The sequence below is a fragment of the Pinus tabuliformis genome, chromosome 6 (assembly GCF_031772625.1).
Source record: "Pinus tabuliformis cultivar Carrire ecotype Pingquan chromosome 6, CPIR1, whole genome shotgun sequence".
Lineage (NCBI taxonomy): Eukaryota > Viridiplantae > Streptophyta > Pinopsida > Pinales > Pinaceae > Pinus > Pinus tabuliformis.
The window spans coordinates 108,312,485-108,337,617 of record NC_142292.1 but is presented as its reverse complement, the minus strand read 5'-3'; the positions used below and the strand labels follow the sequence as shown (position 1 = coordinate 108,337,617).

At 40.3% G+C, this 25,133-nt stretch overlaps 2 protein-coding genes across 2 annotated transcripts in view; both read left to right on the top strand.

Moving 5' to 3' along the window:
- Nucleotides 1–25,133, top strand: part of LOC149257535 (uncharacterized) — a 198,926-nt gene that overhangs the window by 147,092 nt on the left and 26,701 nt on the right. The window lies entirely within an intron of this gene.
- LOC149257536 (uncharacterized) lies at nucleotides 1,588–4,194 on the top strand. Its single transcript, XM_089433874.1, has 4 exons — nucleotides 1,588–1,801; nucleotides 1,914–2,170; nucleotides 2,552–2,621; nucleotides 3,884–4,194. Exons 1-4 carry the CDS (start codon nucleotides 1,588–1,590, stop codon nucleotides 4,192–4,194), a joined length of 852 nt encoding a protein of 283 aa, XP_089290000.1.

The following is a 25,133-nucleotide window of genomic DNA, read 5'->3' as shown; positions in this document are numbered from 1 at the left end:
AGTATAAATGCAAAAAAAAATTAAAAAGTTTATATATAATTTAGCAGACGCTTCTGCATTCGCTACGCTTCCAAGTTTTTTGGGAAAATGACGCTTCCGTGTCCCGCTTCCAAAAAACGTTCCCTGCTTCGTCCCCGCTTCGTGCAACATTGGTTCCTTCCTTGATTTGTGCCTTAATCAAAGGAACCACAACGAGTTTGTCCTTGAGCATGCACGAGTTCAAAAATTTAGGGTGAATTCCAAAAGTTATGAGTGCAAGAAGCAGTTGACCAGTGCTAATTAGTGGAATGCCAAGTTTATTGTCTTCTACCATGAGTTATTTAGGGTAAAGGACAAGTAGATTGAGTCAGGCTCCGAAATTATAGGAATGACGAGTTAACACAACCAGGGAGCTGTTGTTAACTAGTCAATCAACAGTTTGAATTTCCTCAAATAGAACTTGCCAGTAATAGCCTAATCAAAGTGCTTATAAGGAGGAACGGAGACACAAATTGGTCATTGTCTTGTGAGCACGAGTTGGTGAGACAAGGCAGTAGAGAGCACAGGTTGGTGCTTGTGTGTTGAGGCTTTTATGAGTTTGATAGAGAGCAGATAGGGATCAGTAATCTTGCAAGAGTTTCAAGCTTAGATCAAGCAGGAAAGACAGGTGTGTTTTTTCAGATTGAACAAGTTGTAGTTGTAACTTTGTCAGAGATCTAATGCTCAGTTTCTATCAATAATCAAGCAGAGGGTTTTCCCAGATGGGTTCCTAGAAAATTATCGTGTTTTTATTGTGTGATTGTTGTTATTTCTGTTTCTATTTCACTGCAAAATTTAGTAGAGAAATTCTGTGTTTATATGAGAAAGAAATTATGTTTCAAATTGCTCATAGTAGCAAATCAGAATTTCGTGGATTTTCTACACTACATTGATCCAAGTCTGTTCTCTCCATGATGCTTGAATTGGATATAGTGGTAGTGCTTATCAACTGTATAATTCTGACATAACTGATGTAATTCCCTATTAAGGACAAAGGGGAAACTTGTTCCCCATGCCTGGCATGGCATCTGTGCTTGTACTAGGAATTTCAGATGTCTAGTACAGAAAATCTTGGGGTAATTTTCCCCTATGCCGCAAGTTATTCAATATACTAGAAATTTTGGTTTTCTATTGATTTTTTAAAATTTTTTAAACGATTTGTTGAAGAGTCTACCTAAATTTTTCCCCACGTTAGACTAAACTTAATAAAATTGTGGTATGTTATACATATATTCTAGATCTGTACCTCTGAAGCATTTATTATTCTAATAGGCTATTCAGTTTTTGCGTCTGATGCAATACTGATATGTAGAAAGTATCTGAAGTGATATTATTCTTAACTTCTTATTATTGTATCGATTTCAAATTTTGCAGTATGGTCCTTAATATTGTTTCTAGTAGTTGTAGATATATTTTAAAATTTATTATTCTTGGTACTCGTTCTGTGTTTTAGAATAGTTATTTGTGCCCAATAGAAGGAAATCCGAAATACACAAGCTAACCAAAAGGAGAACACTGTTAAGGAAAGTGCAAAATGTTGTGAAGTATATTCTTTTGAACAAAGAATTTATGAGTTTGATTGAATACTTTAAATTTCTTACTGCAGAGGGAATTGCTTATGCGGTAAAGCGTTTGAGAGAATCAAATTCAAAATGTGATGGAGAGACACCTGTCAAGATTCATTGTAAAGCTGGTAATGCAAAATGCCACTTGGAGACTGGAACAGGCAAATTTTCTAATGCCGTGGACTGTGACATCTGTTGTGTTGAGTCAGGCTTTTGCCGTGAATGTTCCTGCATTCTTTGTGGGAAGTCCATTGACCAAGAATTAGGGGAGTATTACTTTGTCCAATGTGAAGGGAATCAGGGTGGAAGACTTAATTTGTGGGCATGCAGCCCATTTGGAATGTGCTGTTATTTGCCAGACAGCAGGGGTTGTGAGGAGTATTGGTTTAGATGTGGAATATTATTGTAGACGCTGTGATAAGAAAACAGATCTCCTGAAGCATGTTTTAGGGTTGATTCCCACACCAGAACTAAGCAAGACGGCTGATTTCAAAAGTAACTTGAATTTAGCTCTACGTCTTGTTCAAGGTACACAGCAGTATGGGGCCAGAATCCTTGAGAATCTACTTCAAAACGCTGTAAAGAAGGTATGCTTCATTTTTGTTTAGTAGTTATGACTAGCTCATGTAAAGTATCTCAAGATCACAAAGTTGGTTCATTAAAACACAATATTCAACATCTTAAAGCATTCTTTACAATAAAGTGTTGCTGCCTTTCTATTAAAAAACACTTAAATCATGGTTGAAATGATTTCATTCTGATAATAAGTAAAGAAAAACTAGAATATACAAAACTTGTCATCATACATGAGTCCTGATATCATCAGTTGGGTTAACCAAACTTTTAAACGAAGATGATTGTTCTTATGCTTACTAAACAATTTTTTCTCATCTATACATTATAAGATAGTTTTTATCGTTGAAAAATAAGTTAATGCAGTCTAGCCATTTGTATAATTTCTATTGCAGCTTCAAAGTGGAATGAAATTACAAGATATATTTGGAGATTTACAGAATAGTTCAGTGACAGTTAATGCAGGTCAGTGATTTATATTAGGATGTCAAATTTGCCTCAGCTTCTTGTCTTACTTGGTTTATTTCAGATACATGATAAATGCTTGTATTCATGAATATATTATACCATGTGTATAAAGAGTTGGCCTTTCCTCCCTCTCTCTCTCTTTTTCAAAGGGTTGACCTTTTCTCTCTTTCCTTTTTCTTCTAAGATGCTATTTGCCAACTTGTGATATATTTTCTCTAGGTGCTGAACTTTGCCTCATGAATGTTTTTCTTATTTCAGGATCACATGGTGCTTTGATACCATGTTAGAAAATTAGGGCAACATACAGTTATACTTAATGGTAGAGAGAGAATGAATATATGATTGATTAATAAATGATTTTTGGACAATTATTTCGGGAATGAGGAGGGAAACCTGTGAAGTTTTCCTTGGAGAAAAAACGTTTGATAAATTTACCTCTCACACACAATTCATCATGCATAACTTATGTAGTGCCCCTGGGTGGTTTAACCACCTAACCTTTAACATCAACGTTTATTTTTTTCCAAGGATAACCACATGGGGAAACTGAAGCGATGTATCCTCACATTTGTGGATTGCATCCCTCGAAAACCCATTCGCGTAGACTAGTGTGCCTTACCCAAGGGGATTCGGACCGGGCACCTCTTGACATGGAACTAAGCCAATGCCTAACAACATTGAGGACAACCAGTTGAGTTAACCCTTTGCATTTTAACATCAACATTTGATATTACATGTTACCTAATAACATATAAAGCATCATGAATACTAACGTTTCCTAATCACACTTTATTTAGTCTTACCTCTCTTAACATTAACCTGTCTTGATTGCTACAAGATGGACACTTATCTAATTTGGACAAGGATATTAATTCATAAATAAGTAATGGAGGCATTTGATTTATTATTGTCTTGTCGCTTTTAGAATTATTATTTGTTTAAATTGTTTAGTTCAGAAGTAAAGATAAAAATTCTTTAAATCTATACTGTTTAGAGTATAACAAGAAAAAAGATGTGAGTAATTTTCTCACTTCATATGATAGTGACATGTGAGCATATAATATTAGATATTAAATTTAGAGGTTAGGTGGTTAAAGCTCCATAACCACTTATTAACATGATGTAAAGATGACATAATGGTACTTGTATGTTGGGTAGTATTCCTTGGGCTCTCTATTTTGTGTAAGTTGCAACATAATTATAACATATATTATTATTTCTGATATACTTCTGTCTATTATTATTTCCTCTGGAAGTAGTTTGGGAAGGGGCCTCAATGACACCAGATCAGGCATTCGAGGAGTATGCAAATGCAAACATTGATACAGCTGCTAAACTCAAAGAATTCGTCCAGCAGAAAGATGAAAATATTTGTCAATTGGGGCAAGATTCTTCTCAAATTAGGTCTCAAATGGAAGCTCAGATTACTCTAATGAGAAGTCAGTTTGAATCTGAAAACCAACAAAAGGATGCCCAGATGAAAGAGTTGCAAGAACAGGTAAAGCTAGCCAAGGCAAGCGTAATATATCTTGCTAAATTCAAACATGAAGCCACTAATATTAATCAATAACTATAGCATGAGCAGGGCTATTTTGTGATAAATTAAACATAATGAAAGTGCAAGAAAAACTTGTCAATTAATTTTTTTGACGATATAGTGGATATGGAAAGAGGGTATGATGAAGCAAAGCTTAAGCTGACTGAGCTTTTATCATGGCAAAAGGATAAAAAAAGGCACTTTCCCAACTTGCCAAAAATCAATGAGATGCAGAAATCTATAGTCCTACACGCATGGAAAGCTCAAATACGCTTAGCTAAGGAATTAGTTAAAGAAGTAGAGAGGATTTCTAGCTCTGTGGTTCAATCGATTTCTCAATCCCTCAAGGAGACAAGGTTGTTACCAGCAGATGCAGAGGATGCTCTACCAGAGGAAGGGGTATTAAAAACAAAGGCACAAAGTGACAGAACAGAGGCCCAGAATAGGATTGAGCAATTGTTGGAGGTGAATTTCGAGTTGATTTGGAATTCCTTGTTAAACCTCATAGCTATCTTCAGGTAACTAAAGTAATAAATGAACAAATTACCCAAATGTTGCCTGTATTGGAAGCACATGTATACAATTGTCGAGTAAATATTAGACCTCAACCTCCTCCTAAGCTAGCATATCTTCTAGAAGTGTACAACCGATGGCAATCAGCCAATAGTTCTTCTTCAACAGTTGCTTCATCAAGTTGAAAAGTTCTTTTCAGTTCGTATGTTGCAACAACTTTCCATTTTAAATATTTTTGTTTGTAATTTGTTGAGGAAAATCAGGAGAAGAAACTACCCTCTCCTATCTCCTTACAAAACTTTCTATGGAGCTCTCAAGCACTAGGCAAAGGGTTCTGAATTTTTGTAAGGAAAGGCCCAGTTACACTATTGTACTTAGTTTTTCTTAATACATGCACTGAACCATTTTTGATTCCATGTTTCAATGGAGCAAAGCAGACTCGGTACTATTATTTGAATTTGTTTTTCTCTAATCTTTCAATTGGAATCATTTAAGTGTTTTTATGTTTATGATTGAATGATTAGATAAATCACTAATGGTAAAAGTATTTTCCAAGGATAACCACATGGGGAAATTGAAGGGATGCATCCTCACATTTGTGGATTGCATCCCTCGAAAACCCATTGGTGTAGACTAGTATACCTTACCCAAGGGGATTCGAACTGGGCACCTCTTGACATCAGTGTTCCATGGGGACGCGTCGCCCAGGGGTGGGTGCGCACACTCCTCGCACCCCATGCACTCGGGACGGGGGGGATGTCGGGGGAAACGTTGGGAGACGTAGGGAGACGCAGGGGGGGTGTTTCCCTAGTGTGGGGGACGCAACTCCCCAGAAGGCATCCCCCCTCAATATGGGCTATGCGTCCCCCGTTAAATTTGCTTGTAAACAATGATTTATGACAGGGAAACCTAGTATTTGACCATATTTCCCTACTAATGCTATTATGCAATTCATGGTCACATTCTCCTTTATTTTTCATTTTCATCATTTTACCTAAATTTTTAACATTACCATGAAATGACTCAGGATGTTTGAAAGTGGTTCCGACCTCATTGGATTCCATATGGGGAAAGTAGAATATTAGATCTCACTCAAAATCCAGCAAACTTAATAGTTTTTCAGGGATTCAGGATTCGATGGATTGCAATGTTTCCATTGCATTTTGTCATGTCCAAGGGTATGGAATTAGTATTTAATCAAGAGCACCAAGCCCTCTTTGTACTTTAGAGTGACTTTTAGACTCATCACTCCATTGTTTTTGAGTTTTAGTTATATCAATTTACTATTCCATTATTCAGATTTCAGTATCTATTATAGTCTATTTTGCTTAGTACTAATTAGATTCTAGAATGATGAATGATGAATTCTAATTTTAAATCAATTTAGAATCTAGAATGATGAATGATGAATTTAATTTTTAAATCAATGTAGATTCTAAAATGGTGAATAATGAATAATGAATATGGATTGGAGTATTTCATTATTGAATCTTGTGGTCTATGGATGAATCATGTATGTATTAGTAAGGATGATGAGTATGGATCAATGTATTTCATTATTTAATTCAACTATGTATGTATAATTGTATTTATGCTTTCTTTATTGAATATGAATTTGAAATATATATATATTAAAAGGAATATATATTATATATATATATATATATATATATATATATAATATATACCTCGACTTCCCCCGTCCCCCTAAATTTCCCTAAATTTGAGGGTACTCCCACACGTCCCCCTTGTGCGTCTCCCCGCACCCGTGTCTCCCCCTCCCAGAGTCTTGGTGGAACATTGCTTGACATGGAACTAGGCTAATGCCTAACAACATTGAGGATAATCAGTTTAGTTAACCCTTTGCATTTTAACATCAACATTTGATATTACATAAGTTACCTAATAACATATAAAGCATCATGAATACTAATGTTTCCTAATCACACTTTATTTAGTCAGTCTTCTCTTAAGATTAACCTGTCTTGATTGCATACAAGATGGACACTTAGCTAATTTGGACAAGGATATTAATTCATAAATAAGTAATGGAGGCATTTGATTTATTATTGTCTCGTTGCTTTTAGAATTATTATTTGCTTAAATTGTTTAGTTCACAAGTAAAAATAAAAATTCTTTAAATGTATAATGTTAGAGTATAACAAAAAAAATGCAAGTAATTTTCTCACTTCATATGATAGTGACATGTGAACATATAATATTAGATATTAAAGTGAGAGGTTAGGTGGTTAAAGCCCCATAACCACTTATCAGCATGAATGGTACATTTATGTTGGGTAGCGTTCCTTGGGCTCTCTATTTTGTGTAAGTTGCGACATCATTATAACATTTATTATTATTTCTGATATACTTCTGTCTACTGTTTCCTTTGTTCGCAGTGGTGCTTTGCTGGTCATAGTGCAACATTCCTAATGCTTATGCACTACCAAGTGTTAAATTTTGGGCACTAGACTCAGTGCACACACACACACACTAGATCTGGTAACAGTCTCAAATTAACTTTAACCCAACTAATTAACTAAAACACATTGATGTGCCTAACCAAAAAACAAATTATGCACAGTGGAACTTATAAAACCAACAATTAGATCATGCATAGTAAACACAAAATTTCAGCCCAATCAACAATTCTTCATTAAATTCTTCTCAGAACCTACTCGGGCTCCCTTACTGGGATAATGGCCCTCAAGGAAATTACATATACAACAATTACCCTGGATTTGATCCAGTGGATCAAGCCCTAGATTCGTCCTCAATTTGGTTGATCTGGATCTCCTTTGCTGCTCCATGCTCTTTCCTTGGACCCAACACAATTGAGTATCTCACTTGTAGCAAATCTGGAATATTACTCATGCAAATCTTTTGCTTGAGAGAATCTCTCTCAATGTCTCACGCTCGTGTATGTCTCTGTGCCCTCCCAACACTCTCGACCCTATTGGCCCTGTTAGCCCTCTTGGCCTTGCTCAACCCTCTTAGCCCTCTTGGCTCTCTTGCCAAGACACAAGAATGAATCACTCATCCTTGTACATATACTTTTCTAAAGGTTGAAATACCATGGGTCATCATAATACCGTGTGTCTATACCATGTGTCATCAGAATACCATGGGTCTATGGGTGCAAAGCCCCATCACTTAGCTCACTTGTCCCACACGTGAGAATACTCCCGATGCTACTCAAAACATCAACACTCCCTCTTCGCAAAGGATGTATTCTCTCAACACCAGTTGTAAGTGGCTCTGCCTTCGAACCTAAAGCACATTTATACCGTTAATCCGCTATCGCAGCTGCTCCATATGACACAAAAACAATTCTCGCTGCATGACAGGGACCCTTCTTTCAAGACATCCTTTTCTAGAATGCTCTTACTCCTAAGCATCATGCATGGCCATGTTGACCCATGATACAATCTTGGAAGACTACTCTCTCCCATTTGCATGGCCATCTTGTACCATGACTTCTTGAACCTGAAGGTTGTCTTCCTCTGAGCTATTGACTTCCTTTAAGCCTGTTGACTCCCTCTGAACACTGACTCCCTCCTGAGCTTGCTCACTCCCTCTAAAGCCTAACTCCCTTCGACTCCAGATCGCAGGCCTTCTCGGCCTCAAGGTCTCTGCTTGACCTTCACTCCAAGTTTCTCACTTGGATCTCCAATGGCTATCTTAGCCCTCTGACCACATCCACAGTAACAAATCTGGCCCTTACTTGGCCCCTCCAAGCTTAGATCTCTTCAGAAGACCTTCACACCTAAATCATAATGAATCTCTCATTCTCTTGTGCTGATCTCCTCTCAAGATCCTAGCACATCTGATGAATGAATCTCTCATCCATTTCTCTTTGTCTATGCACCAGGTTACAATTGTCCACAACTCCTCGTGTGAATGATCTGCTCCATGAAGGGTTGATCCTAGCCTTCACGACCCATACAAGCAGTCTATGATACACATCCATTGGCCAAATCTCTTGGCATGGGTCTGCAAAGCACTGCTACTTCCTGTAACAATTCATACAACTTCCTCTCAGAGCTGTCACTCGTGCGAATCTAAGATCCAACTGCCCTTCTTAGAGACCATGCTCTAATACCATGTTAGATTTTGGGCACTAGACTCAGTGCACACACACACACTAGATTTGGTAACAGTCTCAAATTAACTTTAACCCAACTAATTAATTGAAACACATTGATGTGCCTAACCAGAAACAAATTATGCACAATAAAACTTATTAAACTAGCAATTAGATCATCCACATGTTGTAGTAGTTACAACCACCCTCCAAAATTTTGCCTATGCTTTGTTTTGGAGCCTCCTAAACCACAACAACTCATCTTACACTGATCCAGGTACTTGTGCTTTGACCGAGTTTTATTATTTTTGTCCTGGCTTGTGTTGCTCACTAAGTTCATTTTCTAACCCACAAGTTGATCTCTTGACTTGGTCCTTGACAGTTCCGGGCTTGCCTTAGAGAACTGCGCAATTCTTGAGGGCAATTGGCCTCGCTCTTGGGAATTGCACAATCCTGATTGCCAGTGACCCTTGAGCCCAAGAAATGCCCAGTAGTGGATGGCAAGCAACCTTGAGCTGGGAAATTGCGCAGACATGAGAGGCAGCCCAAAGCCACTGAACTCAAAAATTGCGCAGAACCCATTGTTCTTAGAAATTGCGCAATGCATGAGCCAGAGAGTTGCTTGGTTCTCCCCAGAATTGTGTGTTGAAGAATCTAGGGCATCTAGGTTATAATGAGATTCTTCTGACGATGATAACTATTTGTGAAGCACTTTTTACTTTTTCTTATTAACACAATCTTCTCTTATTATTATTAGTGTGTGATCTCTTTCTTCATCAAACAGTTACCAAAAACAAAAGAGACAAGAACACAAGATGTTGGCTCTCAGCCAGGGCAAAACCTCTCTCTCCTAGAGAGGAAAACCCTTCTGCAAATTTCTCTTATTGAAGCTTCAATTGACAAATGCCAAACCCTAGACCCTTGACTAGTAGATCCTCCAAGCACAAGACACAATCTCTCTTCCTTTTGTCCTTCAATCAATGCCTTCTTCTACTTTGCACCTTGATCTCTTCCTTTGCACTTCTTTCGACAACTGATAACTCTTTTTCGGCAACTTGTAGAAACCCTAAGTCTCCTTAGAGACCTCTTCTTTGGAGTCTTCCTTTCCTTCTCTACTTCGCTTGGCAATCTTCCCTTTCCTTGAAACTTAGGCTAGACAATGAGACCTTCCTTGAGAGATGTTTCTGAGTTGGGAGACTGATCCTCTTTACCCTACTGCAGGTTTGATTTCTTCGCACGTGTGGCTGATATAGACTTGTACTTGGCCCTTTTTCTTGCTTCTTTCCTTCGCTTTAGGTGAGACCTACTTCGCTTGAGATGGAGGCCTATTTAGAGCCTCTTTTTCACCCAAAACACCTCTTCTTATGTTGTTGCACTTAGGGTTCTGTTATGACAGCAAAATGACCCTTTTTCTTTTGCACATGTGGTAGAGATTAACCCCAAACAACCCTCCCAAACTCGGTTTCTCTTCCTTCTTCTTCACTGCCCTAGAATCACTTCAATGCTTCTTTTTCGCACTTCTTTTTCACCCTTTCTTCTTCGCTGATTTCAGAGATGATTGATGATCTAGTTGTGAGGTTGAACCCTATATATAGGAGTCTGACCCTCCTATTGGGCCGACTTGCGCTAGTAAGGCCGACTTGACTTTAAGTGCACCAAAAATTCATTTCTTTGAGCCGACTTGAAGAGGAGACTTGTCTTTGCTTTGGAGGATCACCCTAAACATATTTCTTTGACTCTAATACATATGTTTACATAGTGTAACATGCCCACATGGGTCTTCAATAATTACATTGACTCTTTGACTTTCCTAGAAGCACTTAAACATGTGCTTGACCTATCAAATGGGCAAGAAACCCATTCTTGATAATGACAAAAATAATAATTATTTTCTTTTACAAGTACAAAGATCAAAATTACATTTATGAAGACCGAACCTAGTTACACTTTCTTCAACACTCCCTCTTAACTAGGGAGGTATTCATGTTGATTTTGGGTAGCATCCGATGTGATCTAGGCTTGAAATTTGGTGGAGAGGCTAAGGCACATGAGATCTCCAAGACCCAGAAATCGTTTGGAGAAATTCCACCCGGGTGAGGAGTTATTAAAATAATTAATTTTTTTAATAGGTTCTTAAGTCTAAACTTAGGAAAATAAAAATATTAATGCATATTAATAAAGATAAGGGTAAGAGGCTTCTAAGAGATGAGGATCAAGTCTGTTTTAATCTTAGCCGTTGATTCATCAACAGGAAAAGTATAAAAGAAGACTTGAGGATCATTTGGAGATATACTGACAGATACTTAGTATCCAAGGAAAATCGATTCTCAAAGAGAAGGAGATTGCAGGGTGGAGGAAGAGGAGGCATCAACAGCAGTTAGTGATTGAGGACGAGGTGACACAGGGGTATTGAGAGAGCGAAGAGGGAGACGCAACTCTCACGCAGGCTGATGCAGAACCATGCAGAGTGACGCAGAGGTGACGTTGAAGTGGGAGAAGGGTCTCTAGGGTGTCAAAAATTCCAGGAGAAAGTCTCAAGTGTTTTCTCTTAGTTTCTGTGTAAAATATTTCCTTGTAAAGCGATTGTTGCTGAAGATTAATAAAACCCTCATCTGTTGCACTGGTTTTCCCACATTGCATTTTTCTAGAGACAATTGTCCAAAAACAATTGTGTTGATGTGATTGGTTCTTGTGCATGTATTTTTCTCTGGGTAATTATGTGATAATTGCAGTAGAATTTATTTTAATGTTTGCTGAAGGGATTTCGTAAATAACTTATTGTGAAGAATAAGTAGGTGAAATAAATCAGTGGCTGTAGTAGAATTTTGGGTTAGAAATGTTCACATGGTATCGGATCAGAGATCTAGCGACAGGAGAGAAGAATCAACTATGGGTCAGGAGCATGATGCAGAGGCATCAACTCAAAGGGACTCACGCAGATTTCCAGAAGAAAGCACGAGGGACATGGATCACGATTATTCTATGTTAGCTTCCAAACTGGAAGAAGAAGTCGCTTGCCTAGCAAGCTCTGCCTCCTCTGAGGTTTGGTATATAGATAATGGAGCTTCTTGGCATATGACAGGAATTCGAGAATGTTTTTCAAATTATTAGGAAGAAAGAATGAATTTTCAGATCACCATGGGAAATAAGGCAAAGTGTACCCCTGGAAGAGGTACTGTAGTCTTTCAAACCGAAGTAGGAGAGCGGCTTCGAGCAACTAATGTGCTACATGTGCTAGGATTGGGGATGAACTTACTCTCTGTATCTCAACTTCAAAACAAGGGCTATGACGTTTTCTTCATTAAGGAGAAAGTATATGTCAAACACCCGAGTTGGAAAAGGAAGGCCCAGATTGGAATCAAAAGTAACAGGTTGTATAGATTACAGCTAGAATCTCCAATGGCATTGATAGGCAACAATGGAGATAAAGATTTGAATGAACTATGGCACAGGAGGATGGGACACTTACACCATGGGGCTCTGAGAATTCTTAGGAAAACAGTATCAGGAGTTCCAGAATTAAGTACCGAACGAGATGATGTATGCAGAGGGTGTGCTCTAGGCAAGTATGCCAAAGCAGCGTTTTCCAGAAGTAACAATAGAGCTTAGAGTGTTTTAGGATTGATACACTCAGACATCTGCGGACCTATGTCCACAAAATCTCTTAGTGGTGCCGAATACTTTGTCACCTTCATCGATGACCATTCTAGGAAGACTTGGATCTACTTTCTGAAAACCAAGGATGAGGTTTTTGGTCGATTCAAAGAGTTCAAGGCTCTAGTAGAGAATTTGACAGGAAAGAAGATAAAAGTGTTGCGCTCAGACAATGGTGGAGAGTACGTTGACAAGGACTTCACCGATTTTTGCGCTAGGGAAGGCATCAGAAGAGAGTGGACAACTCCCTACAATCCGGAGCAAAATGGAGTAGCAGAAAGGAAAAACAGGACTATTGTGGAAGCAGCTAGGGCAATGTTGTATGATCAGGATATGCCCAAATTCTTGTGGGTAGAAGCATGCAACACGACAATTTATGTCTAGAATAGGACTCCACACAGGGCATTGGGCAAAATCACTCCGGAAAGGGTCTTCACCAGGAAGACACCTGAAGTCAGTCATTTCAAGATATTTGGGAGTTTGGCGTATTGCCGTATACCTGAAGAAAAGAGAAAGAAATTAGATCAAACTACTGAGAAAGGATATCTTGTGGGATATAGCGAGAATGCTAAGGCATATAGAGTCTATCTTCCAGGGAGTAGGAAGGTAGTAGTTCGGCGGGATGTAAAGTTCATGGAGGACAGAGCTTTCAGGAAATCCCGAGAAATGCCTTTCGAGGAGCAGTCAAAAGATGATCCGTTGGTCCAACCACTTTGACCAACAAAAACTAGTACCAACAATTCTCCTAAAGGCAAAGCTTCAGAACAGGAGGAATCTCAGGAAGAGGAAGAGTTGATAGATGTACCCACTACCAGTGGAAGAACGAGTCGGGAACTCTGACAGATTCTACGGGATGCAGAGGACTTCATTGGTGCACCTAGGAATGATAAAAGGGAGCGAAGACAGCCAGACAGATACTAGGCCCTAGTAGCTCAGGTTGGGGAACCCTCTAGTTTTCAGGAGGCCGTTCAACATCAAGTATGGGTAGATGCTATGGTGGAGGAATACAATTCTATAATGGTCAATGATGTCTGGGAAGTGGTACCTAGGCCTCAGGACAGGTCAGTGGTAGGTTTGAGATGGATCTACAAAGTCAAATATGCTGCAGACGATAGTGTGGAGAAATACAAAGCCAGGTTTGTGGCTAAGGGGTATGCTCAGAAGGAAGGGATAGACTACGAAGAAACCTTCGCCCCAGTAGCCAGGTATACTTCTATTAGAACCGTGATATCTCTTGCAGCACAGATGGGGTGGGAGATTCACCAGATGGATGTCAAGACGACATTCTTGAATGGGGTGATAGAAGAAGAAGTATACATTGAACAACCAGAGGGTTTTGAGACACATGAGAAGAAATCTCATGTATGTAGATTAAAGAAAGCCTTGTATGGGCTTAAATAGGCACCTAGAGCATGGTACGATTGAATTGATGGCTACTTGCAGAAGATGGGGTTCGTCAAGAGTGACGCAGATCCTAATCTCTACTATCTTGTCATAGAGAATGAGCCTCTAATCCTGGTGTTATATGTGGATGATCTTTTCCTGACAGGATCATCCAGGCTCATCAAAGACTGCAAGAAGAACCTAGCCACAGAATTCGACATGAAGGATTTGGGACAGATGCATTATTTCTTGGGGTTGGAAGTTTGGCAGCAGAAGGGTGAGATCTTCCTTGGACAAGGGAGATATGCTACAAAGATCTTGAAGAGATTTAGGATGCAGGACTGTAGACCTATGGCTACTCCAATGATCACCAACTGGAAGAAGATTGATGCATCAGAAGATAAAGACGTTGATCCCACCTTGTACAAGCAGCTTATAGGGTCAATACCAGGCCAGACATTTGTTACGCTGTCAACACCCTCAATCAGTTCATGGTGGAACCCAAGAGGGCGCACTGGGTAGCAACCAAACATGTTCTCAGGTATATACAAGGAACAATCGAGCATGGACTATTGTACACCCAAGGCAATGACATCAGGCTGAGTGGGTTCACTGATATAGATTGGGCTGGAAGTTCAGTAGATTGGAAAAGTACAACTGGGTACCGTTTCAACATTGGATCAAGAATGACCTCCTGGTGTAGTAGGAAATAGAAATCCGTGGCTTTGAGCTCAGCTGAAGCAGAATATATGGCAGCTAGCACAACTTCGTGCGAAGCCATATGGCTTAGGAAATTGCTTGTGAATCTATTCAGGAGAAGGATGGAAGCGACCAAGATTTTGTGTGATAATCAGAGTTGCATCAAGCTCTCTGAGAATCCAGTATTTCATGATCGGTCGAAGCACATTGATATCAGGTGTCACTTTGTCAGAGACTGTGTCCAACGAGGGGCAATACAGTTGAGGTACACTCCTACAGGAGAACAGGTGGCAGACATCCTCACCAAGGCTCTAGGAAGAACAAAGTTTGTTTATTTCAGGGAGAAGATGGGGATGGTGAAGAATCCATTTCAGTAGTAGAAATGGATAAGTATTGGGAGTTGCAGTGCAGCAGTTAGCAATGGCAGTGCTATGGGCAACATGATGCAGCATGTTGAGAGGGAGTTGTAGTACAGATGTAGCAGTGGCAGTGGTAGTGTCATGGGCAGCAGTACAGGAAGCAACAATGCAGTGGATGTGGGGCAGTAGGCCAAGCATCAGCACAGAGGACTGATGCGGAGGATCAGTGTGATGCTTTTATGGTGAAGATGTTAATTTTAGGTATGTTCTATGCTTAGCGCAATTTACTTCAATTTTCCATATTAGCTCAATTTCAATTCCAGATTAGCAATCACATTTAGCATGATAGTAAAATGCAGATAGAACATAAACATAAATCGCAGAAGACATGCCAAGACAAGAGGACACAAGATGTTGCTCCAGCGAGGGACAGACCCCAATGTGGGGAAACCCATGATCAATTCTTCTTATATTCTTCAATAGTTGAGCAGAGAGAGATAATACATATACATCAGAAGTCAACACTTTGACTTGTCAAAATAAGAGCAGAGATCTTCACCATGAAGATGACATAAAGAGGTTGCAGATCTGAGGACATGGACTGTAGTTCTGAACTCGGGTGAAGGCAAACATTCTTCCAAGGTGATTCCATCACCATGCTGCATCTCATCATGCTGCATCTCATCATGTTGCATCCATCATGCTACATCTCATCATGCTGCATCCATCATGCTGCATCTCATCATGTTGCATAACTGTTAGATAACTAAGCCCTTCAAGGGTTGCAGACCACCTAGAAGAGTCCCTCCTAATCCACATTGCCACCCACCCTCAATGTATACTACAATACTCCCACGGAACAACCTTAGTTGCTTGCTATGGCTTGCAACCTAGCAAAGCAGCTAGCTGTAGCTTATAAAATCTTCCAACAGGCCTAGTCAAATCATGAATTCATGACCTTGATACTATGTTGTCACCTACAACGATTCTGGCTGCATTTAGGGCTCCTTAACAACGTCTTGAGGCCTCTCCCTGATGACTGTAATGATAGGGCCTTCTTCTAGCTATGAGACAGAACCTTACAAGTTGTGGAGAGGTCACTTCTGGACAACGTTTAAGCTTACTTGACAACGGCTAGATGTCTTGGATCTTGTGCAGTTAAGTGCTGCACTTAACAACGTATTGGAGCTTCTCTCAACAACGTATTAAGGCTTCCTTTGAACAACGTAGGTGTCTTTCTTTCATCCTCCATGACTGCGTCTATGGGGCTGGCTTCATTGACAATATATTAGGGCTCTCCATGGCAGCGTTAAGAGACTGTGTATTAGACTTCCCTTTATTGCGGATTAGGGCATCATTAGGCCAACGTATTAGACTTCTGTCATGGCTGCTTTTAAGACTCCTCCATGGCTGCGTTGAGGTCTTTATTTCATGAATGCTAGGGCATGTTAGGGCTTCTTCATTAGGGCAGCATAGAGCCAAGGGCACTCCCTCTAGATCTCTCCTTCATCAAAACCCAAAACAGAAATGAAGAGAGATCACAAGAGTGTGTGTGAAAATGACTTGAATGTAGGAATTTACAGGGTAAGTTCCTCAGAAAGAATACCAAAAGGACACCGCTCACAACCAGATCTCAAATCAATACACCAGTATTTTTGACGTGGTTAAAACCCTCAGAGTGCAAGGAGGGAAACAGTCCACGGCCTGTCCCAACGTGGGTACAGACAATTTATTAATCAAAGAATGAAAATTTACATAAGCTTCTCTCATGCACGGATTACCCGAACAATGACCCTCCATGCGCTTTAAATAGAACTCATGGACCAATCGAGTGTCAAGCCACGGATCAAGTGTCGATAATACCGAGGTGAGAGTGAACCGTCGGATCACTACATATCGTGACCGTCGGATTGTAAGTTACAATATGTACAACGGTAAAGAAAGACACTTTACCTAACTCTATACCTAACTCTAAACTAGACCAAGTTGATCTTAACTATATCCTATGTGTCGGAATATCCTAACATCCCCCCTTAAGAACAACTTGGGATAGGATTGAAGGATTTACAAATATGACACAATAGGAGAAGGAAGGAGGCACTAGAGCCTATCCCCCCTTAGTGACAACTTCCTGAACTCTAAGCATATATCGAAGTTTAGTGAACTTCGCCTCTGTGAGAGCCTTTGTGAAGATGTCTGCAATCTGATCATCTGTTGGACAATATTGTACTTCAAGAGCATGGTCATGAATGAGTTTTCTGATGAAGTGCATGTGTAGTTCGATGTGTTTGCTGCGTTGATGCTGGACTGGATCTTTGCATAGCTGAATGGCACTTTGATTATCACACCAAAGGGAGGTTGGATGCTGCTGCTCAAAGCCAAACTCTGATAGGATCTGACGAAGCCACAAGGCTTCCTTACTAGCTTCCACGGCACCACGATACTCTGCTTCTGCTGACGAAAGAGAAATGGCAGCCTGTTTCTTACAAGCCCATGTAATAGGTCCTGAACCAAGAGTGAAGACATAACCGGCAGTAGACTTCCGATCATCAGGGTCACCAGCCCAATCAGAATCAGTGAAACCAACTAACAGAGGAGCTGCTTTGGCACTGTAATGAATCCCAAACTGTACTGTACCTCGAACATAACGAAGTATTCTTTTGGCTGCTTTCCAGTGACTTTCACGGGGGTTTTGCATAAAACGAGCAACAAGGCCAACAGCAAAGGAAAGATCAGGACGAGTATGGGTTAAGTACAAGAGTTTTCCTACAAGTTGACGGTATAAGGTAGCATCAACTTCAGGAGAAGAACAAGAGACTGAAAGTTTGACTCCAGACTGAAAGGGAGAAGGGGCTGGCTTACAGTCTTCCATGTGAAAATGACGAAGAATATCACAAGCATACTTGGACTGGGAAAGGGAAATACCCTCCTTGGATTGCAAGACTTGAAGACCGAGAAAATAGTGTAAGTGTCCTAAGTCTGTCATTTCAAATTTCTTTTTAAGGATAGACTTCACATGGTTTATAAGGTTGGGATCACTACCAGTAAGGATAAGATCATCAACATAAAGAACAAGGATGATAAGAGAGTCACCCACTTTCTTGGTGTAGACAGTATTGTCAGAATGACACCTAGAAAAGCCAGATTCTAAAAGAAAGCTATCCATTTTGGCATACCAGGCCCGAGGAGCCTGCTTGAGACCATAAAGGGATTTCTTAAGTCGACACACAAGGCTTGAGTCTGTTTGTATGAAGCCAATGGGTTGTTCCATATAGATTTCTTCCTGCAAGTCCCCATGCAAGAAGGCAGATTTAACATCCATTTGATGGACTTCCCATTTTAAAGAGGCAGCAAGGGAAAGAACAAGGCGGATAGAGTTCATTTTGGCAACAGGGGCGAAGGTTTCAGTGTAGTCAATTCCTTCAACCTGTGAAAAGCCCTTAGCAACAAGACGAGCTTTATGTTTATCAATTTTGCCATCTGGTCCATACTTGGTTCTGTAAACCCATTTACATCTTACAAGTTTTCGTCCCTTGGTAGAGGAACAAGATCCCATGTATCATTTGTCATCAATGACTGATATTCTTCATTCATAGCTGCTTCCCAATGTGGATGGCCTGAAGCTTCTGCAAAAGTGTCAGGATCATGATTTACTGGAGCTTGAGCCAGTAAAGAAGAGGCTCTTTCAAACTGAGAACGTGTACGTCGCTGATCTGTAGGATCACCGGCAAGATCACCTGCTGCATCTCGAGTAGCACGGACCCATCTTGGAAGTTGAGGATCCTGAGAAGGTGGGGGAGGATTGTCATCCTCACTTTCATCATCTGAAGAAGAAATGTTTTCAAAAGTAGAAGAGATAGGAAGAGGTGGCACATCCGCCGGACTAGGCTCGCAGGCCGATTTATTTTCATCAAATTTTACATCTCTTCTAATGATAACATTTTTGGACTTAAATGGAATAAGTCTGTAACCTTTTACATCTTCAGAATATCCAACAAAAGTGCATTTCTCACTCTTAGGTTCTAAAGCTTTATGCTTTTCATCTGGAATATGGGCCCATGCTTCACTTTCAAACACACGAAAGTGACTTACATCTGGTTTAATGGAACTCCAAGCTTCTTCTGGAGTGATATTCTCTAGAACCTTAGTAGGAGTGCGATTGATTATATAATTTGCACAATTAATTGCTTCGGCCCAAAAACTAAGACTGAGTCCTTTAGATTGCAGCATACAATTAGCCATTTCCTTTAAGGTGCGATTTTTCCTTTCAGCTACACCATTTTGTTGTGGAGTGTATGGAACAGTATGTTGCATTTGAATTCCATTTTCAGTGCAAAAGTTGATGAATGTGTTTTTAACATATTCTCCACCATTATCAGTTCGTAGCTTAAGAATTTGATGTCCAGATTGTTTTTCAACAAAGGCTTTGAAGGCCAAAAAAGTGTTAAATACTTCGCTCTTGAGTTTTAAGAAGTATACCCAAGTGCGTCTGGAGAAATCATCAATGAAGGTTAAGAAGTACTTGCAACCAGAGAATGAAGCAACAGGAAGAGGACCACATAAATCACTGTGCACAAGCTGTAAAGGGGCTGAGGCGTGCCAAGAGGCACGTTTGTCAAAACTGTCCCGATGATGTTTTCCGAGTACACATCCGGAACAAACACCATCTCTGCAAGATATCATAGGAAGACCTGTCACCATATTTTCTTTACATAGATGCTGAAGGGAGCGATAGTTTAAGTGACCAAATCGCTCATGCCAAAGTTTGCTCACTTCATCATTATGAGCAACAAATGCTGAGGGAAGATTTGATGACCCAAAGTTGTGAAACTTATACAACCTTGTGGAATCATCAGCAAGACCAGTAGCTAGAATCTGTTTAGGATCTTTTAGATCCTTGATTACAACATCATGAGGTGAAAATTCAACAATTTTGCCTTCACCTGAATGAGTTATCTGATAGACAGATAGAAGGTTGGAGGATAAGGTTGGAACACATAATACATCATTAAACTGACCATTGTCTAGATGAACAGTTCCAGTCCCTACAACACTAAGAGATCTATCATCACCAACATATATATATTTGGTGTTACAATCTTTTAAAGAAGAAAACATGGCTTGGTTTTTGGCCATGTGATAAGAGGCTCCAGAATCAATGAGCCACTCATGAGAATGAGAAGAAGAAGAAGATACATTTAAAGCATAACCAGACTGAGATGATTGATAACGACATGCAGAAAGTGCCATTCCGGAAGTTGAAGTTGAAGTAGGCTCCACATGGATGTTATGTTTCTTCATTGCGGCTTCCAAGGCTTCCATCTTCTTAAAGCATTTAGATTCTAAGTGGCCATCTCGATTACAAAAGTTACAATGTCTGTCAGTCCTCTTCCATTTGTTTTTATTGGGCTTGTCATTTTGCTGAAATGATCTTTCATCTTGAGGCTGAGTTGGTTTAGGACCATTCCTTTGAGGATAAGACTTCTTAGGATTCTTTGAATTTGGTTGCTGCTGGGCGGCTAACGCTTTCGAGGAAGAGTTTCCAAGATTAAGAAGACCAAGGTGTAAGAGTTTTTCTTGTTCTCTTATTAAGGAATCACAAAAGGAGTCAAAGGAAGGGGGTTTGTAGTCTTTGCCTTGACAAATGAAAGCTTCCCTTGTAGAATGGAAAGTGGAAACAAATACAGAGTAGGCTGGTCCCAACTTAGTAAGGATGGAATAAATAAGGTTACCATCTTCTTTCTTAACTTTAACACCTTCCAAGAGATATCTAAGGGTCTTGAATTTGGACAAGAAATCTTCAATGCAAGAAAAATTATTAGGATCCAAAGTAAGCAACTCATTCTCAAGTTGATGGGCTCTAATTTCATTTTTAATCCCAAACACTTTAGCAAGTTTTTCTAATGCTTCATGAGGAGTTTCAATTTCTGCAATGTGGAATCTAAGATCAGGAGAAACAGACATTCCTATCAAACCACGTGCTTGATCTTGTCTATTTTCCCATTTTTCGGCCTTGTCTTCATCTTTGGGTTTCTTCTCTTGGTCTGTGGCTATTCTGAAGAGACCTTTACTTCTAAGTAAATCTCCCATGTAGGCTACCCATTGGAAGTAGTTAGTGCTGTCAAGAATGACTTGGCATGGACTTTCCATTTTTTGAAAAAAATCCTGAAGCTGAAGATGCTGAAAGTAAGTGGTCCAATGGATAGATCTCGAAAAAATAGGCGGTTTTAAAAAAAACGGCTCTGAAAAAGGCTTCCGGATGAAGAAGTTATGGCTTTTTGAAAAAAAAATTGTTGACGTTGCCGGCAAAGTGCGCGAATGTGCGGGAATAAAAAAATCCGCCCCCACAAAATGGAGACTTGAACCCAAGACCTCTACTCTCTTAAAAAGTCTTTGAACCAATTGATCTATACAAAATATTTGAGAGAGAGAGAGAGAGAGAGAGAGAGAGAGGGGGGGGGGCCTCGATTTGCGTGCTTGCCTTGGGAAGGCTCTTTTCCCCTACAAAACACAAAACACAAAACCCAACACGAATATGCAAAGAAAAAACGAACCTTACGGCTCGAAGTTAGCTTTAGCCAAAAAACTAGAATTTTAAAAAAAATCTCAAGGTTAGCTTTTAACCGAAAAAACTGAATATTTTTCTCAATGTTTCTGATTTTCCAAGATCACACTAAGGTGCAGGGAAAAGAGCATACGCATGAGAAAAAATCCTTTCTTTCTGTTTCTGATTTGCCCAGATCGCACAGAGTCGCAGGGCAAAGAGCATACGCAGAAATGAAAGGTATAGATCCGGGAAAAAAAAAAGGCTAAATAAACCGAAACCGAAATAAGCAGAGAGAAAATGACAGTAAACTGCAAAAAACACTGTATACCTCCCGATCTGAAAAATGACGCAGCTAGGGTTACCGGAAACCTTTTCGCGTGAAACGAAAGGGGTTCCTCACTGAAACAGATGCTCCGAACGCAACAGAGCAGTCCTCTCGGCCCGAAAGCAGTCAGAAACAGCAGATCTAGGAAACGACAGCCGCATGCAGTTCTACCGGCTTCAGATTTGGATCACCAACGGACGCGGCCCTCAAATAGCTTTGATACCATGTAGGAATTTACAGGGTAAGTTCCTCAGAAAGAATACCAAAAGGACACCGCTCACAACCAGATCTCAAATCAATACACCAGTATTTTTGACGTGGTTAAAACCCTCAGAGTGCAAGGAGGGAAACAGTCCACGGCCTGTCCCAACGTGGGTACAGACAATTTATTAATCAAAGAATGAAAATTTACATAAGCTTCTCTCATGCACGGATTACCCGAACAATGACCCTCCATGCGCTTTAAATAGAACTCATGGACCAATCGGGTGTCAAGCCACGGATCAAGTGTCGATAATACCGAGGTGAGAGTGAACCGTCGGATCACTACATATCGTGACCGTCGGATTGTAAGTTACAATATGTACAACGGTAAAGAAAGACACTTTACCTAACTCTATACCTAACTCTAAACTAGACCAAGTTGATCTTAACTATATCCTATGTGTCGGAATATCCTAACATTGAAGGCCACCTCTATTTATAGTAAAACGTTGAGGACAGGTGGGGGCAATTTGGTCGCAGGCCAACCTTGACAAATTGTCACATAACACAAATAAATTCATATCTCCATGAATACATGTCGGAATCGGATGATCTTTAGATCAATCCTATACCTCTTGACGAGAGGAATCCAAGAAAAATATTAGATGCCATGAATAAGAAGACCCACATGGAGTTTGGCCCTAGTTTCCAATTTTAACACTCCCTCTCAACTAGGGAGAACTCCATCTGCAAATCCATTTGTAAGTCTATACTATCTCTACCATTAGTGCCTTGCACTGCTCTGCCCTGTTCTGCTCTCCTGTACTCTGCTCTATTGAACTATGAAGAAGAAAAAGTGATTGAGAATGTATCATACCGTCCTCTACTAACCCGAAGTCAGTACCATATAAAGAGAGTGTGTCATACCACTCTTACTGATCTGAAATCAATTCCAAATAAAGAGAGTGTCTCATACCACTCTTAGTGACCCGAAGACATTTCCAAAAGAGAGTGAGTCATATCACTCTTACGGACCCGAAGTTAGTTCCAATTGATCCCAGATCAATATCATCCTAGCATAGGGAGTACAGTAGTTACACGATGCGTCCATCGATACTACTATGGTCCCTATCCTCATTTCCCTACTCATTGGCCAGATGAGAGGTACTTCCCATGAGTCCCAGATTGCATGGGTAGGATGTCTCAGTAGGAGAAGGATGAACCACTCATCCTGCCTACCTGTTGCCAGGGGTATCCCAGGGGAGGGCTGAACCACTCACCTTGTACTCAACAAATCACTAGGGGAAGGCTGAACCACTCACCCTGTGATTGTGTCTCAGTAGGGGAAGGATGAACCACTCATCCTACTACATGGCAGACCACTAGGGGAAGGCTGAACCACTCACCCTATGGTTGCTCATCGCTCTAAGAAGTACCCCCAAGCCCCCCGGAGCTCCCAGAGCTCAATGTCCATATTATACTGGACCTTCAGGAGAGAGTCTCTCCATGACTCCTCTGAATATCAAGAATTTGACCTTTCCCAGGGGCTTCATCTGAATATTGGCAGCCTGAACATCAGTCCCAAAGTGATGGAGCCTTCTTGCTCCCTGTTGTACCATATCCCAGATAAAATGGTACTTGATGTCTGTATGCTTGGAGCAATCATAGAACACGGGATTCCTCAAAATCAAATCCCACTCTGGTTGTCACAAAATATCATGGTGGTATCCAATACGTATCCAAACAACTCACTGAAGAGCTTCCTCAACCAGACAACTTCATACAAGACTATACTCACAGCTATGTATCTGGCCTCATCGGTGCTCAAAGCAACTGACTTTTGCTTCCTGCTCATCTAGGATATCGAAGCAGAACCCAAAGAGAACCAACACCCATAAGTGCTCTTGCGATCCTCCACATTGCCTGCCTAATCAGCATCAGAATAATCATGCAGCTTCACATTTCCGGCAGTGTATCTCAATCCATGAGAGATTGTGCCCTGAAGATATCTCAAAAGATTCTTGGCACCAATCCAGTGAGGCTCAACCATATATGAGCTCAACATGCTAACTACAAAACATATATCCGGACGGGAGTTCACCAAGAACATCAATGCTAGTATGAGTTTATGAAACTTAGAGGCATTTCCCAAATCAGGTCCGACATCACTACCGCATAACTTCTTAAAGTTAGGCTTCATCGAGGTAGTCATGGGCTTGCAGTTCACCATTCCAAATCCGGAATCCATCTCCCTCTTACTTTTGCAAATGAGAGGGTCTGTACCTGTCAGAAAGAGGTCGTCCTCATAAGGTACCAGTATGAGAGGTCTATCATCCACAACCTTCAAGCAAAGGTTTGGATTGACTTCACTCCTAGTGAATCTCAGCTTCATCAGATAGCTATCAATCCTCTCATACCAAGCCCGGGGTGCTTGTTTCAAACTATAGAGAGATTTATTCAACCTGCATACATGAGATTCTTGATCATGAATCTCAAACCCCTCGGGTTGATCCACATCTGTAGTCTTGTTATTACATGAGGGGAATGGTCCCCTTGTAAGATTTTCTTCGGTACATCTCGAACATGTACCTTCATGCTCTTCTTGAATTCAGGCATCCCTATCACCCTCTGTCCCCCATAAGAGATGTGACACACGACATGGTCTCCATTGGACTTCCTGCAACTTGATACAAATTGCCAACCTTGAACCCATGATTAAAAGCATCATGAAAATTCTTTTTCATACACATACCTTTCCATCGATGAATGCCACCTTGAAACTTTTGACTTCCATTGCCGAAATGGACACGAGGTTCTTTTTGAGATCAGGGACATAAAGAACTTCTTGTGAGTTACCCTGATCCATTTGAAGAGAAACATTCCTTGCACCCTTTTCGGGATAGGTGGCATCGTCTCCAAGAATAATCTCCATGATTGTTTCCTTCTCTATCACATTAGAGAGCTTCATTGAATCCAGTGAAGTGCCTTGAGGCACCACTATCAATTTTCCCAACGAGGCTGGTGGAGAGGGCTGTGTTGACCACTACGTGTCAACGACCCATAGCAGTACACCCCCTTTTTTTCTCAAAAGGGATAGTGCCTGATCGATGTGTTCGTGCCGTCCAGCTATCATCATCAACTTGATCATCATCTTATAATGTAAACCCAATTTGCATGTGTATAATGTAAATAATCTCAATAAAT

Excerpts from the sequence above, each read along its gene's own strand:
- LOC149257536 (XM_089433874.1), top strand. The coding sequence starts at position 1,588 with ATGAGTTTGATTGAATACTTTAAATTTCTTACTGCAGAGGGAATTGCT. Across the intron at positions 1,802-1,913 it reads TGTTGAGTCAGGCTTTTGCC|CCCATTTGGAATGTGCTGTT; the intron begins GTGAATGTTCCT and ends GTGGGCATGCAG. Across the intron at positions 2,622-3,883 it reads TTCAGTGACAGTTAATGCAG|TTTGGGAAGGGGCCTCAATG; the intron begins GTCAGTGATTTA and ends CTCTGGAAGTAG.